We start from the raw sequence: 18,831 nt of genomic DNA on the forward strand, positions 1-18,831 counted from the left end.
TCACATGCAAGAACACACATGTATTTAAAAATTTTTAAATCTGAGATCCCAAACCCAATTTCAAAGAGGGGCCTATGGTAGACACATGACCCTTTGGGTCCCCCTAAGTGGCATCAAACTAATTTCTAGCATAACCAGACAGCAGTGGGCACACCTTTAATTCAAGCACTCTGAGAGGTAGAGGCCGGCAGATTTCTGTGAGTTCCAGGCCAGCTTGGTCTACAGAGTAAGTTTCAGGACAACCAAGGCAACACAAAGAAACCCTGTCTCAAACAAACAAACAAACAAACAAACAAACAAAACGAAAAAAAAAAACCTTTATTTCTAGCATCTTAGGGATATTTCTTAATTATCATGTGGGCTTTAACTTTTCCATAGAAATGAACACTTACCAGCCCCAGATTTAAGAGACACATGGACACACAATATACTCCCACCCTACCTGCCCATGCTACCCAGCCCTCCCCAGCTCCCTTGGGCCAGGAACATTTGTGTGTATGGAAACTGTGTCCCAGTAAACTTGTCCAGGTACCTTCCTATTTCATCCCTCATTTCCTATCTGGACCCTCTGGTCATGGGAGCTCCTTCCCACCTGTTGCCTCATTAGGCTATAATGATGTCTCTTCACATGCCATACTCACATGTGAGATACACCTAGATACAGGTAAGTGAGCCCTGGACCTTGCTGTTGGACGTTCATTAGGAGGCCCTTGATAACTCAGAGTATGAGAATGGCTAGCTCCCCAGCAGGCTAGAATCTTAAAACAAAGCATTTCCTATTCCCTTCTTCATCCTTCAAACCATTTTCCTTCTTTTAAATGAGCACTGGGAACATTTCAGGTATACAGTGAGTGGAAATGCCGCTGCAGGATCATGTGAATGAGTCAGAGAAGGGAAACCAATACATTGCAGCAAAAAATACAAAGAAATGTGCTTAACACCAGAAGGAAATCTGATAGGTGTTTTGACTTATCTTTAGAAGATAGCTCTCCAAACCGCCCCTCCCCCAAAAACTCTTTCCATTGACTGAAAAAAGAAAGTAGGGCTAAGAGCTCAGAAAGCTACATCTTCAACAGACTTCAATGCTATATGATTGCTAAGACTGATGGAGCTGGCCAGGAGACTCTGCTTGAGGAGCCAAAAAAGAGTCTCAGTAAATTTAGAGGCTTTGGCTAGATAGAATGCAGATACTCTAGGCAGTCTCTGGGAGTAGGAAGGCACAGTAAATAATTGAATGTCACCATATTCTTCTCAGACATAAAGCTACAAGGAAAGGTTTGTTCTTGTTACTTAACATGTGACTACCAGAAATGTGCCACAGCCAAGTACAATTTTTTCATTTATGGAAAGATACCACAAAAGCTGTTTATGGCTACTTGGTCTTTGAAAAGCGGAAGAGAAACCTATTGCAGCTTGTCCCCAACAGAGCAGACTGCAAACTCTACAGAACAGTAGCCAAACATTCTGCTCTTGGCACAGAGACAAGCCTTTGTGGGCCATGCTTCTGGGTTCTCTGCGTGGCTCCACAGAAGATATCTACCCAGGACTGCCTTCCCCTCTGGAAAGACCCACACATTCTTCTTGCTGTTTCTACCTATAAAAGGGCTGCCCCAGAGCTACCCTCACACTGCTGGGCTGGTGAAAGGCTTACCTCCCTTCTGACTCCTCCAGGCTCTTTCACAGGCAACCCAAAGAAGCACAGGAAAAGGGACCCTATTGTTTTCAGACAACACTTTCCTTAGAAAACCCGCACTTCCCCTGCCCCTTCTGAACAACATGCTATGGTGTAAAAACAGCATGGGCTCTTTAGGTGGGAGAGCAACTCCAGCTTAAGCCTGAAGTCCAACCCACTCATGAGAAGCATCTGGGATAAAAGGCCCAAATGGACCAAGTGTGTACTTTTTCAACAGCCCATTAAGACACTGATGTTACTGATGTCAAGGCTGCCAGCAAGCAGACAGCTTGCCCACACAGGCAGCCCATGACAGACATGTTTATGCATGTCCAGCCTTCAGCTTCCCCTCTGGCCACTTTTTAATACTCTCTATCTCTTTTTCAGAAGTTTTCAAATTGGTGCCCTAGTCTACATTCTGGGGGCTCACAGGTTGGACAGGCTTGCCTGCCATTCTTTAGACCAGAGGTGACAAACACAGAAAGGTGAAAGGTATCAGCATTTTCCTCAAGGGTGTACTGAGACCACCAACTGTCATGAATGACTAACCTGAATGACTAACCACTTCCTTAAAGAAAAGGCCTGCTTCCTAACAGACACAGTGCCCTCTGACCCAAAGCAGGAAGAAGAAACACCCTATGGCTAGAGATGCTCAGTCTCTCTGACAGAGACATAGCCTCCTCCAACTTATTTCAGGTGCAGCTTCCAGAGTTGCTGGCTGCTCAGCACTATCTCCCAGGAAGCTCTGGGCAGACAAGACCCACAGGCCCTCAGCACACAGAGCTGCTCTGAATTCTCCTGGTCTCAGAAGAACACTACCTTTCCCTTGTTCTGAAGATGCTCTCCTTGCATGCACTAAACCTGATTACCTGGAACACAGGTCTGCTTTACATAGTCTAAGCTAATACATCTACAGTCTAGGAGGGAGCCAGGTGCCACCCAGAGGTCACACTGCTCAAGTGGGCTTACCTGGTGCCTGCATTCCCGTGCAGGTATAGAATGATGGGATGGTTAGAAGCCAGGGCATCTTCATACCACATCTGGTCCTTCCCTTGGGCATTCTTCCACCAGATGGAGGGGATGGTGTGCCTGGAGACAAAAGCAGAGGGGGCAACAAAGTCAGATGCCCCTCCTGTACACAGTGGCACCTAATGAAGGTCTGTGAAGACAGAAAGCAGCAGAGCCCCTATCTACAAACAAGTGGATCGAGGGGTAGGTGACACATTATTTCATCCCTAAAATAAGTAACTGGAATTGCAAGCTGTCAGGTCAGCTGCTGATAGCCTTAGAGAAAGCAAAGGACTTCTTGTTGGGTCAAATAGCTTTGTTCTGGTGGCCTTTATCCAAATGTGAGAGATATCTGCCCTACATTAATCAGTAGAACCTTCCTGAATTCTAGAGCCACAAACACATGGATAAATTCCTCATCAGCCAGGTTGACCCAGGCTCTACTGCTATTCTATTTGGCCAAACTCTCCTTTAGAGATATACAAAGGTCAAAATTAATACTGTTAATCACTGGAGAGGGTCTGTTGACTGTCTACTTTTCCTCTAAAAATCTTAGCCAAATTCATTCTAGACACCAATACATAAACCTTTAAAAAAATCAAGTAGCCAAGTCCTTATTTTCTCATTTTAATGTACCTCTCTTGTCCATTGACAAGCAGCACATTTTTGTGTTTTTTTTTTTTTTTATCCACTGTAATTATCATTCCTATACAATCACAAGCTATAGTCCCAGACACTTGAGAGGCTATGACAGGAGGATTACTAGATGCTAGGTGTTCTCAGGCAGCATAGGCAATATATAGGATTGACAGGGCAGTGGGACAAAGATGGTAGACCTATTTTCGACATCTGGAGAGAACACTCTTCTAGAAGCTAGACTATCCCATTTTGGAACTCTTGGCAGAGATACAGTATGCATACCTCCAGCCTGTTGGTAACTGAGCTGATAGCCAGGAATGGTCCTTGGGCCTTTGCAGAAGCTGGTGGGAGAACCTAAAGGGATGGTGGTGAGGACAGCTGGGAGTAGAGCTTGTTGCTTCTTAAGGCCCAAAGTCATGGAACAGTCTAGGCAGACAGGCAGGGCAGCAGCTGCCATCAACTACCCTGAGATTTGTATGGCAATCACTCTAACTCTTCTGGGTACTTAACAATGTAAATGGGTGCTGTCAGTGCCTTCTGCCTAACTACCACCATTACACTCCTCCTGAACAGAACCTTGCTCCTAGTTAAGGACCAAGCATTCTCCCCCAAATACAGCTCCAGACAAAGCAAGTCAGACTGACAGCCCCCAAAGCACACACAGGTCCAGCACTGCTCAATTAACTCAAAACAGAAAAAAAAAAAAAAGACTCTATGCCCAATGCCCACTGCGGAGAACAAGAGCCTCCTTCCTCATTCTCTATTCTTTCCCAAAGGCTGTTAATCGAAACATCTGAAGGTCCTGTCATCCACACTGGCAGCCTACTCACTGGATTCATTTATAAACTTCTCACATACACGGTGGGTTTCTGAAGCTGCAGAAAGAGACTTTATGGCAACTGAAAAATAAACCCAGTGATGATAAAGGGGCAGTTATTCAGAACTGCTTCTGAGAGAGAAAAGAAACACGCATGCAGGACTGGCCAATTTTGACCCTAAGTGGTGTTTAGGAATCACCACTTACCAAGAAAACCACTAAGATATATTCCAAGGAAACTACAGAGAAGTCACAGGGCTTTAGTCCAGTGTAAATTTATAGGGAAAGTAAATATCCCTCTTACAGGCCCCTGAGAAGGGCTACAAGCTGTAGCCATCCACTTCTCTGAAAAGGCACATTCAAGTCTGTATTTCCGATTGCGTGCTTACATTCTTTTTCTCTCTGGATTGTTTGTTTTGTTTTGTTTTTAACTTTGGAAATAAGACTCTAAAAACAATGTAGTTACAAAGCTTTTGCTGTTTCAAAAACCTCAGGAGAGTTTGGTGCCATCTCACCCTGTCCCACTGAGATCAAATTTAGCTGAGCTCTTTCCTTAGCCAAAAGGATGGTGAAGATAAAAACAAGCAACAGTACCAAAGTCCAGTGTCAAGGACACTGCCTGAGCCAAGCAGGGCTCTGGTGGCCTCCTGAAGAGTCCAAAGAAGCTAGAGCCTCTACCCTGCATCCTCGGCTGAAGACACTCACCAGACTCCAATAGTCACATCATCCTCTGGCTGGAGGTAGTAATTGCAGGTGTGATTCAAACCTTGATCCTGTGGTTTTTTCAAGTCAATGAAATAGGGAACTCTCACTGTAGGGACAAGGAGATAAAGTCAAGGCTAATGGAGAGGATGGACTCACACAGAGAAACATTTCTGCTCACCCATGTATTACATGCACACTTGAACATACAAACACCCCCCTACAACACACACCCTCACACACACATGTGTTCACAAATACACTCCCCAACCCCACAGCACAGGTGAAGGGTTTTCTACACGAGAGGCACACTTCAGGGACGAGCTAAAGCTAAGAAACACTGAAATACAGCTTAAAACACTGCAGGAAGGGCCCAGTGTGAGTGGAGCCTGGGACTGGGAAGGTTGTCCAAGGAGACAGAAGCAAGGGAAGGAAAGGTTGGTTTGTTTGTTGTTTTTTTGTTTTGTTTTGTTTTTTTAAACAGGATAAGCTGGCACAAGATAGGCTGAGACACAGAGGAGAAAAGACCCTGCCAAAAAGCTCAGGTAAGCCACAGCTGAAGGCTGAGGCCAGGGAGCTGGCAGAGGCATTGGGAAAGGCTTAACGGATAAGATTGGGGTACAGGAGGGAAAGAAGGTACAAAGGTTCAAGTTTCTGGTACCATCATTTAACCTAGAAAGATAGCAAAATGAATAACTCCAGATCTTTGTCCACAGTGAACTCAAGGCACTATACAGAGTTTTACAGTTAACTGCCAGTAGTGCTACAAATGGATAAACTGGTATACAAGAGATCACAGGAACATCAGCTATGGGAAACATGCAGGGCAGGGTAGATGAGAGGGATACTGTCCCACTGTCACACAAACACAAGAAAAGGACATCAACATTGACAACTACACCATGTGTGGCTGGGAGAAGGAATGCAGAAAGACACGTGCTAAGTGTGAGTATGCAGAAAGACTTAACTTTTTCCCTTACATATCACTGTGATTTATTGCTATGACAAACAACTTTCGAAAAAAATTTTAATGGAAAAATTAAAAACGTAAATGAATAAACCAAAAATACGTAAGCCCCAAGGTGTAATTTATCTTCATCATGGGAGAGAGTGACAAAGCTGGACTGTTCTGACTTCTGGTGATCATGATCTCTAGAAGGAATGTACTGACAGCACACACCCCCTTTTTTTTGTTTTTGCAGAGAGGGTGGGTTTCAAGACTCACTTCACACATCATATAGCAGATCTAACTCACTTCCTTAAATGCCACTGGGCCTCAATGAACACTTGCTAAATAAATGAACTGTCTGACTCATGAGGACACAGATGCACATGTTACTTCTCCAGAACCTCCTCTGAGCATCTCCCTCAGGCCATGCTGAAAAAGGAATTCTTCCCAGGATGAGGTTCCCATCACCACCTTCCTAATCCACATTCCCCTGAAGAAGCAAGCTCAAGTTTTAAACCTCCTCTTAAATTTGTTATATGCTGAATTGTGTCCTCTCCCAAACTCCTACAACTCAAGACCATGAGCTCACTAAGGAAGAGGTCTTTTCAGAGTAACAAAGCTTAAATGAAGTCACCAAAGCAACCTCTAACCCATCATGACTCAAAAGGGAGAGCACGTGAAGACTGTGAGTAGATGGGGTGAGATTTCTACAAGCCAAGATACATCAAAGACTTCAGGCCACTACCAGCTAATCAAACAGGCAGGAGGTGGTGGAGTACTTGAGCACTACACACAAGGCCACGGAGTACAGAAGGGAGGGAGGGAAGAGAGAAGGACAAAGGCTGGACTTTATCCAGGTTCTCAGAAGATGCCAACATTTTGACCTTAAACTCTCAGCTACTGGGACTGAGAGAACATTTTTGTTTAAGCCACCCAGCCTGCAGACCTGCCAGGAAAATGGACACAGTCATACTAACGCATTCAGATTTTATCTTGACGACGGTTAGACTGGAGACTTGGTAGTCCTCTGGCATGGAAGCGATAGAAACACGACCAAGCAAGGTATACATGCAAGGCTTTAATGGGGCTTCAGCTTACAAGCAGAAAGGAGATAGCAATGGCTCTCCCTGAACAAAGGGAGAAGTAGGTCTTTACTGGCTGAAGGTGGAGCGGAGACTGTAGACTCTAGGTACTAGAGCTGCTGGAAGATCTGGGGCAGATGACCAGCTCCATGGAGGAGCAGCAGGTAGGTGTCCATGAGGGCTGAATAGAACCTCACCTGAAGGTGATGGTACCACAGAAAGGAAGATAGAAATGCCAGGTCTTTTTGCCCTGTTTCAGCCACTTATCAGAGATATAAGGGTTTTCTGTTGGTAACTGTCAGTGGGATCCATGAAGGAAGAAAGAGGTTTCCTTCCTGTGCCGTAGAAGCCAATTCCATGCTTCCCTCTATAACCTTACCACATACTTCTACTTGAAAGCTGCAGCCTCATTTGCAGGTGAAGTTCAGATAAGCCATAAAGAGAAAAAATTAAAGAGACTTGAGAAGGAAGAGAAGACTCTCACTGGCATCCAGTTGCCTTTGTTGCCTTTGTAGGTGTGTGTAAAGTTCAATATAACTGATGAACCCAAAACTACCTACAGAGATATGTGCCTTCCTGAACTTCCTGAAGCCATCTTAGACAGGACTATTAAAAATAGCAAGGGAACTGGGCTTACTTAAGACATCGACATTTGTAATTATTCAGCACCCCTATCTTGTCCCTAAATCTAAATAACACACATCATAAAGTCACTTTACAATTTTATTTACAAAACTAAATCTTTAAGACAAGCTCATATATTTTCACTCAATTTTTAAATTTCACCTAGGCTTTTGTTGTGCATTTAAGCTTTGCTTAATCTTTAAACCTACTTTGTAATCCATATTGTTTCAGGAATGGAACATAGAAAGCCACAGGATTACACATAGTCATTGTAAAGACACCTAAGCATGCCTCTTCTAAAAGTCTATTATTGTATATACATGCATATGTACAAGTGTGCGGCATTTGTGCATGTACTATGGGCTGTATGTGGAGGTCAGAGGACAACTTTTGAGTCAGTTCTCTCATTCTACCACGGGTCCTGGGGATTAAACTCAGGTCACCAGGCTTGTGCACTTTTACCTACTGAGCCACTTTGCTGACCTACTGACCTTAGCAGGACATTCTTGAGAAGCTTAGACCCAAGTGTTGGGTTTATTATGTCCTGTCCTTTTTTTTTTTTTTTTTTTCTACATGAGTGTAGGAATGTGGAAGAGAAATGGCCACTGTGGATTCATGTACTTGAAGAGTTGGTCCCTGGCTGGTGCTGCTGTTGGGGTGTGGGGTGTGGGGTGAGGCAGGGCATAGGGTGGTATAGCCTTGCTGGAGGAATTAGATCACTGTGTCTCAGCACACTTCCAGTTCTCTTTCTGCTTTGTGTTTATAGCTGGAGATATGACCTCTGAGCTTCCTGCTCCTGCCACCATGCCTACAGCTTGCTGCTGTGCATCCTCAATATGATGAACTCTTCCCCCTCTGGAACCATAAGCTAAAATAAACTTTCTTCCATAAGTTGCTTTTGGTCACTGTTTTATCACAGCAACAGAAATGTAACTAATACAATGATTTTCTGTCTAAACACTTAGAATTAAATTCACTTACTTTGCTTCACTCTGGTTTATCCTAAAATTCTTTTCTGCAGTGTAGTCAAGAAATTGTCTTTACATCTATAGAGATCCCTAAGGGGTTGCTGTTGCTATGCTAAGCTCTGTTGTCTGCTACTGCTGACAAGGTGACTCCCTTAGTAAAACTATAAAGATCAATGTCAGGTGCCCACTGGTAACCTGAGGCTCCTATCAGCTGAGCCTCTGAAGGTGGAATCACAGCCACCCTCCCCCAGGGGAAAAAGGTTTGGAACACTTGGTTTCCCTGGCTCAGCATCCAAATATATTCAGTACTGCATACCGAGAAGGAGGCCAACATAGAAAGATGACACACCCTGAGATTCTGGGATTCTGGATGAATTCCTGGCCAAGTGGCTTTATGAGGATTAACAGCTAATCTAGAAAGCATCCAAGCCAAGAAAATTCAGAAACTGGGAAGCTTTATTCTATATGACCAGATCATCTCAGGAATTTATATGCTCTGCCAATTCACTTTTATTCCTGATTTAGTCAGCCATGGAGAGGGAAACACAGGGAATACCCTGAAGTCAGCACATGCAGCTCTTCATGTCCTTGCTTATGCAAACCAGAAATGACACTTTTAACAGGAAATTGGGATAAGGTGTGCATTAGGTGGAGGTAGCTTGAGTACAGTCATGGGGTTGCCTGGGCCAGATGTGTAGCTCACTCTTTCTGGCCAGTACTGGGCTCCCTCTCCTCCCATGTGGTTATTACATCTCTCTTAGCCATCAACCATTTGTGATCCCCATGACTGTGGGATGTTGCCTGAAGCCTACCTACCCTGTGAAGGCACTGACCCACACAATAGCTAAAGCAGGAACAGAGTGTGTTGCTCAAGAGCATCACATAGAAATGGGCCCTTACACAGAGCTTTCATTACTCCATGTTCCACTGATGTGGTCCAGCTCTCATCATCACCTCTCACAGGTTCCTTGTAAACAGGGCTTGGCTATACAGGTCAGAAACCCTACCTACAGGTCTCTGGCTTCTCCAGATTTTCATCAACCCTAGTCTTGGCCATGCTACCATATATCAGCAACAATAAACAACAAAGGGAATGACTTGGAACAGACCCTCCACATACAGGCACATACAGGTAAAGAGAGAGTGAATAAATATGCAAATAAATAGAAAACAATTTAATTTATCACGCTTTTTAAAAAAGGCTGATCTGGAAAAGTATCTGAAAGGTAAGAGGCTGGAGCTGCTAAGCTGGGATGGGCATCTGTGATTGCCTGAAAATCTCTGCTATTAGGCTGCATCTCATTCCATCTTTGTGAGTAATAGAACAGTCTTGTACCAGGTGTGGTACCAACAAAGGAAGGGCTGTGCTGGTTATCTGGGTTTTATCAATTCCAATTCCTTTTAAGGTCAACCAGGGGACTACACAGGAGGTAAAGAGGTAAGAAAGAAAGCTATGAGGGGTTTAACAGGAACTTTTTGGGGAAGAATGAAGGTTAGTGTTTAATAGAGTTAATCTATTTCTAAAAAGAGTTAAATTTCTTCTTTGCCTTTGCCATTGAACCAAGACTTTCATTTTGCTGACCTGTTCCTAACTCTTGAGACAGAATAGCAGAGTGACAGCTGGAAACATACTCTAGCCTCTCAGACCTCAGACCTGGCATCACCCAAACGTAAGTGGGATCATCAGGACCTGAGAAGCATGCTCACAGGAATAGACACATACAAAAAAGTCAAGAAGGCAATAAACTACAGTATCAACAAAGTTTCTCAAAGGGATAGTCTATTCAGGGTTTTTCAGATAACTTTTTTCTTTTTGCAAGAATCATGGTTTTTTGTTGTTGTTGTTGTTTTAGGGAATCTTATGAAAGAAGTAGGAACTAGTAAGACCTAGAGAGGACAGGAGCTCCACAAGGAGAGCAACAGAACCAAAAAATCTGAGCACAGGGGTCTTTTCTGAGACTGATACTCCAGCCAAGGACTATGCATGGAGATAACCTAGAACCCTGGCACAAATGTAGCCCATGGCAGTTCAGTGTTCAAGTGGGTCCCATAGTAATGGGAACAGGGACTGTCTCTGACATGAACTGATTGGCCTGCTCTTTGATCACCTCTCCCTGAGGGGGTAGCAGCCTTACCAGGCCACAGAAGAAGACAATACAGCCACTCCTGATGAGACCTAATAGACTAGGATCAGAAGGAAGGAAAGGAAGACCTCCCCTATCAAAGGACTTGGGGAAGGGCATTTGTGGAGAAGAGGGAGGAAGGGAGGGGTTGGGAGGGGAGGAGGGAGGGAGCTACAGGGGGGATACAAAGTGAATAAAGTATAATTAATAAAAAAGTTTTTAAAAGTGAGTAAAAGAAAAGAAAATACATCTGAAGGAGAATAATGCCTTAAATTAGAGGTGCTATGTTTCTTCTAATCTTATTTATCTGACTGTAAATTTACTTTAAGAGAAATTTTCTATGAACTCATGACTACAGTAACTACATCCTGAGCCCTAAAGATTGTCAGGATGAACAGCAACAAGTCCTGACTCCCATCTGTAAAAGACAAGAACAGAGCTTCCTGGCCTAAGGTAAAACTCCAACACCAAAGCACCTACTGCTTCCAGTCCAAAGGGGAGATAGGCGCAAGCAATTAAAGTCGGCCACACTATAACTGGAAAATCACCAAGCCCGAACTATTTTGACCCTTCTCCAAGGAGAGCAGGCTTCACAGTGGGAACATGACAAAAAGGGCCAGGCCAGTGCTGCTGTGGGGATGGCAATCACTGCCCTAAAATGATGCCCATCAGTGCCAAGGTCTTTAGTAACTTAAAAGAAATAGTATTTACTCTTTGTTGTGGGTGGTACATGTGTGCACTAGCGCATAGGAATGAAGGTCACAAAACAGCTTTGTATAGTTGGTTCCATCTTTGCATGCATGCATGTGTGTGTGTGTGTGTGTGTGAGATGTGTGCGAGTGTATGTGTGTGTGTGTGTGTGTGTGTGTGTGTGTGTGTGAGTCTGTGCCTGTGGCACAGTTCTATCCTCAGGAAACCAATGTAAAACTGTGTGCTGTCTAAAGAACACAGAATCTAGTGGGGAAAAAAATCCAATCCAGATCCTTGCTGGCACCTGACTGTGTGTCAAACAGTAGAGAGCACAGCCCGAGGCTACGTGGGTCAGTTCTAAGGGCTACTCCAATAAATTACAGCTATTCTGTCTTCATGTTTGCAAATCCCAGCTTCTTTTCTGTACCTCTTTAAGGGGTACTAAATCAGAAAGGCAACACTGCCTTGGTTTTGGTATGATTTTGTTTCTTTTTCAGTTTATTCCTTACAAGTCACCAAACTTAGAGATCATAAATTCCTAGAAGTTCAAGAACCTTCCACTTGAAAAACTAAAATATCTCTTAATGTAAACACATGTATTTCTATTTCTCTCACTAGTTTAAAGAATAGAAATTCCTTGTTAGTATTTTCCAACTTTCTGTATGTCTATTATAAACTTACACTTGGTAAAACCAGACCCTATGGAGCCTTAAATTCTATTACATACTTCCCACCTGTCCTGCATCCTTTCCTGTACCATGTCCTAGGCTATACTCTAGGACTGGACCCTCACAGTACCCTCTACCTGTCCAAAGCTTGCCTGCTGTCTCACAGCATCAAGCCTGCTCGAGTCTCAAGCTCCCAAACAAACAAGGGCCATACTCACTCTGTAAATCAACCTTGCCAAAAATCTGGTGAGGAGTCCACCTTATCCTGTCCAATCCCAACAGTGACCATAGCCATTTTCTCTTTCTTGTTTTTAAAGTTATTATACTGTATATTTATTTTATACTACATGGTACTTAGAAATAAAATAACATGTTATACAATACTAAACACACATATACCCAATTAGCCAAGTATAACAAACATTTGGCATGTTTATGTAACTTTTAAAATAAAAGCATTTAATTATATGAGAAAAAAGCTGTCATACAGAAAATTCCACCCTAAGAATTTATCAGTCTGTCTGGAATCAAGTAGGAAGTTACAATTTATAGTTTCGGGAAAAGCAAATTGATAATTACAATACAAAACTTTCAGAAATAAGGACTTAATGAAAGTCTGCCTGCTTAAGAGGAAAAGAAAATATCACACGAGATTCCTCTAATAATGTCAGGAAATGATTTACAAAAGGAAGAATACAGAATGATGGAAACACAACCTTACGTATGCCCTCTCTGGAAAACCACATCAGCCCTCTGACATGCTGAGAGGTGCAGGCATGCGCGCGCAAGCACACGCACGCACACACACACAGAATACACAAATTCCCACATGAGAAAAAGAGACATTTGCCCCAGTGGCTTATTTTTTTCTCCAAGAACTTCTAAAACCATCAGGCGGACCATAGCCATTTTCAATGCCTCCCATCCTCCTTTGCTTCACCATGGGTACAAAATGGTATTTCTGAAAGGACTGTTTCTATCAAACACACCAGGGATTTTCTGCCTTCTGCTTCATAGCAAAATACTTTACTTTTTTCTTCGCCTTATCCACAAACAGCTTTGGAACCACACAGGATCCATGTTAACTCAAGGACCTAAAACTGTCTATTTTGTAAACAGCACAAAATTCCACAAAAATAAAAAAAGTGTCATTTTTTTTTTTATCTTATGGAAAACAAAACAGGTTTTTTAAAAAGGAAAGAAAAGGACCAGTAATAACATTGTTTCAAACCTGTAAGGCCTCATTATTGTTATTTTAAATACACCGTTCTTTTTTATGGTTTCAATTAACCTAGACTACACATGTGACAGATCTTTAACATGACAGCTTCAGACAACTGGTCATGCTGTCAGCATTATCTACTTTGGATTAAGAGACATGATCACTGCCAATGCAACACAGTCACCTGGGGAACCAAATGCAACACCGGACGGTAATGCCATTATCACCATGTCCCTCACCTGACAAAAGGTGCAGGGCACTTTCCAGGTCACAGACTCATACTTTCCCCGAGTTCAGCTGGTAGCTCTAATCTGTACATTTACTACATGTGAATTCAGTCTCAATTAAAAGTTTAAAACACCCTTTAAAATCAAACATAATCAAGAAAATGAACTCTAAGTAAAATTAAATAAAAACTGATACAGAGGACTTACCAAAATTCAAGAAAATCAGTTTGGCCTGTATCCCAGGACACAGTTTGACGAGAAATGGAATGGCAATGTAGAATCCCAGAACACAGAGAAGTATCTTCCTCAGTCGGAACCACAGGCTCTTTCGTCTACAAGACAAAGACAATGTGTCAAAAGGCAGTAGGACTCGATTTTGCCAGTTTATTAATAGCACCTGTGCTGTCTAAACAAGCGCCACAGGCATCTTTCCATATAGAGGAAACTGACGTTGATAAAAGCGGTCTCCCATCTGCTTTTGTTAAAATAATTGAGATAGTCTTTTGAGTTTTCAGCTGTACTAGAGAGAAAGTTTTATTTCTTAAAAGGAAAAGACATGATCCTTATGATCTGTTATACTGGTGTCTGGGTAAGATTTCAGCAGAGACAAAGGCCCTCAGGAAGCACCCCACCTGATATCAGACCCCCGCTTCCACCTCATCCTGGCAAAGCGTGGCTTCTCCTGGCCTCGAAGCCTCACTGCTGCTAAGCTGCTTTTGATCTAGCACAGTGCTGAGTTACTCATTAGCTGTTCGTGGGAAGCAGGAAGTACCTACAACCAGGACTGCAGCAGAACCTGCCCAACCAGGTCCCAGAGACTGCACAGGCTGAAAATGAGACCAACCCTTGGAACCATCCCACAGAATGCCTTTCAGGAGGGTTGGTGCCTCAGCTCTCAAGGCTCTTCTGATTCCTGAGTCTCTTCCCTCAGCCTCTTCCCAATGCCCTTTAGAAAGTGTCTCTACTCTTTTCAAATATGTAGTCTTGCAGGACCCTAAGATCGGTTTATTTTTATTTATTGCTGTCATCCAAGGAGTTAAAACTGAGGAGTTAAAACAGGGGCCACCATAGAGGACCTGACCAGGTCCCTCAAGGCTTGACATCTGGCACCACTCACACTCAGAAGAGAACTCCTTTGAGTTCAAAGCCAGTCATTTCTTCTTGGTAAGTTCTTTTAAGTTTATACAACAGATGATTTCTATCTGATGCAAACCATTTCAAAACACAAAGAAAAAAGGTTCAGTAATAATAATAGAGCATGCATGAAGTCCTGGATCTGATCCCAACACCGGAAAAGAGAAAGAGCTGTTGTTTTCACTGTGTGGAGGAAGCATCACTCTAAAATATACGAAAATCACTTCTAGATGGTTGCATGCAGTACTGGTTTTCTCCATGATTTTGCCACACGATTAGTCTGAAGATACCATCAGGCTTGTCTGTCCATTCATTCACTGGTGGGCACTGATATTGTTTTAGTTTAGGGACACTGTGAATGAAGCTGCCATGAACACTTGATGAGTCTTTGTGTGGATATGCTTTGTCTCTCATGAGACATAAGATCCAAAATCACTGAATGCCTCCCAATAGAATAAAAGATAAGGGGACAGATTGTGGGAGGGACCCAGGGTGAAGACTATTTCCATTGCTCCAAAATTCCTTCATTCCCCTCCTAGTCAGTCTCCCTCTGACCTCAGCCCCAGCATAATTATTCTGCTTTTCTGTCCTTTCTAGACTTTTAGATACATAGTCATACAGTTTATTTTGTGGCCTTCTTACTAACTTGGTGTAGTGCCTTTGGGTTCATCTCTGCTGTTACAAGTGTCGCAGTCCATTGTATGTTTTAAAAAAATCGTCTTAGATGTTATTTAGAATTAGCCCAGAAATAAGTAATTGGCTTCAGCCTCCAGCAAGATTTAGACTGACATTCTGAGAGAAATGATAAATGAGATGCCAAGTGACACAGCAGTTCCCCAGGTGCCCTGTAGGCTCATGTGTCCCTAAGATCCTACAGAGGGCCAGTGAGATCACAGACTTTCATAACACTGGCTTGAGTTGTACCCCTTTCTTTTCCATCTGAGTAAGTGTAATGGACATTTCTAGATGCTGCATCTCATGTGGTACTGGTAAGCTTGAAAGCACTAGATAAGAGGAGCCACTTGGCTTCTGAGCAGTCTGGTTTTTAGAAAGTTGTGAAAACATGGACCAGTGATATGGTTCAGTGGATCAAGGTGATTGCTGCCATGACTAAAGATCTGAATTTGATCCCCTGAGCCATGTAGAAGGAAGAACAGAACTAACTTCAGGCTATTCTCTGAATTCCCATGTGTTCACAAATAAAAATAATTTTAAAAAGAAATCTGTGAGAATACGAATGTTCCTCTTACTGAAATTGCTTATAGTAGAAAATAAAAATCTTTATAACTAATGCAATAGACTTTTAATGACATGCAATGAGTTTATGACTGTTAATGTATAAATTAATGTACTTTCTTACATGTTAAGATTATAGCCATAAGTCATAATGCTCAGAAATTCTGTTAGCTGTAATTTTCATCAATGCCAGTACTACTGCTTACAGTTAGTCTCCTGCAATGAGCAGCCTGTCCTTGACGGCTGGTAGAAATGAAGGGTGTCCTCAAGGCTCAGGACAGCACTAAGAAAACACATCTGTTCCTTCAAGACCCTTAATGGGACCTGGAGTCCTCTTGGAGGCCTGTTTTCTCTCCAAACTTCATATACCAAAGTTCATGGCCATAATTTTTTTCCATAAATTGTATTATCATTCAATGTGTTTTCTTTAAAAGTTACTTAGTGCACAGACAAGACTCACTGGCCAAGAAACAAAAGGGACCCATAAAGATAAACACAATTATTAGATTTTTCCATAGGGCCCCATAACTATACTCTTAGGTACTTCACTTCTACTTGCATAGCAGGATTTATGGTAACTGTGATGATGATGGTACAGTGTCTACATTCACTGAAATGATGGTGGTACTGCATGGTCTATGTTTGTCTGTCTTTCTGTCTCTCATGTGTACACACACTCTCTCCCTTTCAAGCATATAAGCAATGCACAATGGTACATATAAAACACTCTAGGGATTGCATTTTCTATCTCTTCCTTGGGCTTGATTTCTGCACCATAAATATATAAGATGCGACTTTGTGGAGAAGGTGAGATAAAGGAACACTGAATTGCGTGTATATCTTCTTATAATGCTTGGAGAACTGCTTGATAAAGATATGAGATGGTAGTTGAAGGATCTTTGCCTTGCATTTGAGGAAGATAGAACAGGCAAGATGGCTCAGCAGGTAAAGGTGCTGCCAAGCCTGAAGGAGAGAACTAACTCCTACATGTTTTCTGACCACACCATGTATCATGGTGATGCATGCACAGCACAGCGTGCGAACACACACACACACACACTGAATAAATAAATGAAATCCAAGAAATAAAGTGGAACAACATCTATAACATAAGCAAGGTCTTGAGGTGGAGAGACTTCAACACACAGTTGCAACAATAAAAAACTTAGTGAAAAAGGAATATGGGAGGAAGGTACTCCCCCTGTATATAGGGAGGTTCACATCCATCTCAAACTACTAATCCAAACAAAGTAGACCTTCAGAGTGAAACAGCAGTTACAGCAGGATATTCACTGCCATAACCATGACTTAATACTATTCTGCACATGCATGTTAAAACAGCTAAGCAAGTAAACACAAACTATAACCCTTGATAGTTTCTAAACAAAACATTTAGGCTATGGCTGTAGCTCAGTGGAAGAGTACTCACCCGCCCATCACGTGTGAGGCTCTGAGTTTAATCCTTAGTACTATAAAAAATGAATCAACTGAAAAAACACTATAAATTAAAAAGTCAACAAGAAAGTAACTTGCTGCCCAATAAGTTCCAATAGCTTTCTCACATATCACAAACTAAAATATATACTAGAGGTTAGGGATATAGCTCAAGTAGTAGAGACTTGCCTAGCATAGGCAAGGACCTGGGTTCAATCCCCAACACTGCAACATAACAATGATAATAACTATAAGAAAAGGATCAAACCATAACAGAAAAAAATCACCAAGAATCATCTTAATAAGAACTGAAGAAAATAGAGCTCGTGAGATGGCTCAGCGGTTAAGAGCACCAGCTGCTCTTCCAGAGGACCAGGGTTCAATTCCCAGACCCTACACAGCAGTTCACAACTGTCTGTAACTCCAATTCCAGAGGACCTGACAACCTCACACAAATACACATAAAATAAAATTAAAATAAAAAATAAAAAGAAATGAAGAAGAGAACTGGACTTATATACAGCTAACAGAGCTGTAACCTCAGCTACTCAGGAGTCCGAGGTAAGAGAACCCCATGTTCCGGGTCTGCTGAGGCGATAGAATAAATAATACCACCCTGAACAACCCAGTGAAATTCTGTCTTAAAAAGAAAAGACTGCATATTTCAAGATGCCTTTTCTCTTTTTTGATACTATGATAAATGAAATTATTTATCACCATTTTTGAATTGTTGATTATTATAATACAATGAGATTAAATTTTGGTATACTACTCACATCCTGCATTGTTGCAGGCCTTGTCTATAATTTCTGAAACTTTTACTTTGGTGTGTGTGTTTTGTTTGTTTTTGTAAATTTGTCAGAAACTTCCATATAGAAGACTATCTTGTCTGGGTATGGTGGCTCACAACTCAGCACTAGGTAGGCTGAGACAGAGAATCACCAAGAGTTAGAGGCTAACCTGGGCTACAGGATTCTAGGATAGCTTGGGTTACAGAAGATTTGGGCATGGTGGTGGCCCACACCTTTAATTCCAACACTTGAGAGGCAGAAGCATGTGAATCTCTGACTTCGAGGCCAGCCTTGTCTACAGAGTGAGTTCCAGGACAACCATAGCTACACAGAAAAATTCTGTCTTTTAAAAAATAAAAACAAAGGATTATATCATCTGCAAACAGTTAAATTTTACTTCTTACTATGTAATCTGGATATATTTCTGCCTTACTACTCTGACTAGAACCTTAGTAGAATGTTGACTAGGAGTGGACACAATAGACATTCTTGATTCTGACTTTGGGAGAAGAGTGCAGTTTTTCACAATTTGAGTCTGAATGTAGGTTTCATTTATTGTGTGTGTGCGTGTGAAGGTATAATGTGAAGGCCAGAGAAAAACTTTAGTCATACTCCTGAGGTGCCATCTAGCATTTTTTGAGACAGTCTCTCATTCACTTGGAGTTTGGCAAACAGGTGAGGCTGTTTGGCCAACAAGCCCCAGAAATCACACTGTCTCTGCCTCCATAGTGCTGGGTTTACAAGCTTACACTACCATGTCTGCTATTTTAAAATAAACGATTCATTGATTCACGTATGTGTGTATGAGTTCATGTACACCACTTGCATGCAGATGCAGTGGTGGC

At 42.2% G+C, this 18,831-nt stretch overlaps 1 protein-coding gene across 1 annotated transcript in view; it reads right to left on the reverse strand.

Moving 5' to 3' along the window:
- The window catches only part of Abhd12 (abhydrolase domain containing 12, lysophospholipase), a 66,781-nt gene that overhangs the window by 11,659 nt on the left and 36,291 nt on the right, over nucleotides 1-18,831 (reverse strand). Inside the window, exons 2-4 of the mRNA XM_021660710.2 lie at nucleotides 13,599-13,723; nucleotides 4,842-4,947; nucleotides 2,642-2,761 (exon numbers count right to left, since the gene is read on the reverse strand). Coding sequence (XP_021516385.1) covers nucleotides 2,642-2,761; nucleotides 4,842-4,947; nucleotides 13,599-13,723 — 351 coding nt within the window. The remainder of the gene's footprint in view (nucleotides 1-2,641; nucleotides 2,762-4,841; nucleotides 4,948-13,598; nucleotides 13,724-18,831) is intronic.

This window comes from Meriones unguiculatus, chromosome 4 (assembly GCF_030254825.1).
Source record: "Meriones unguiculatus strain TT.TT164.6M chromosome 4, Bangor_MerUng_6.1, whole genome shotgun sequence".
Taxonomy (NCBI): domain Eukaryota; kingdom Metazoa; phylum Chordata; class Mammalia; order Rodentia; family Muridae; genus Meriones; species Meriones unguiculatus.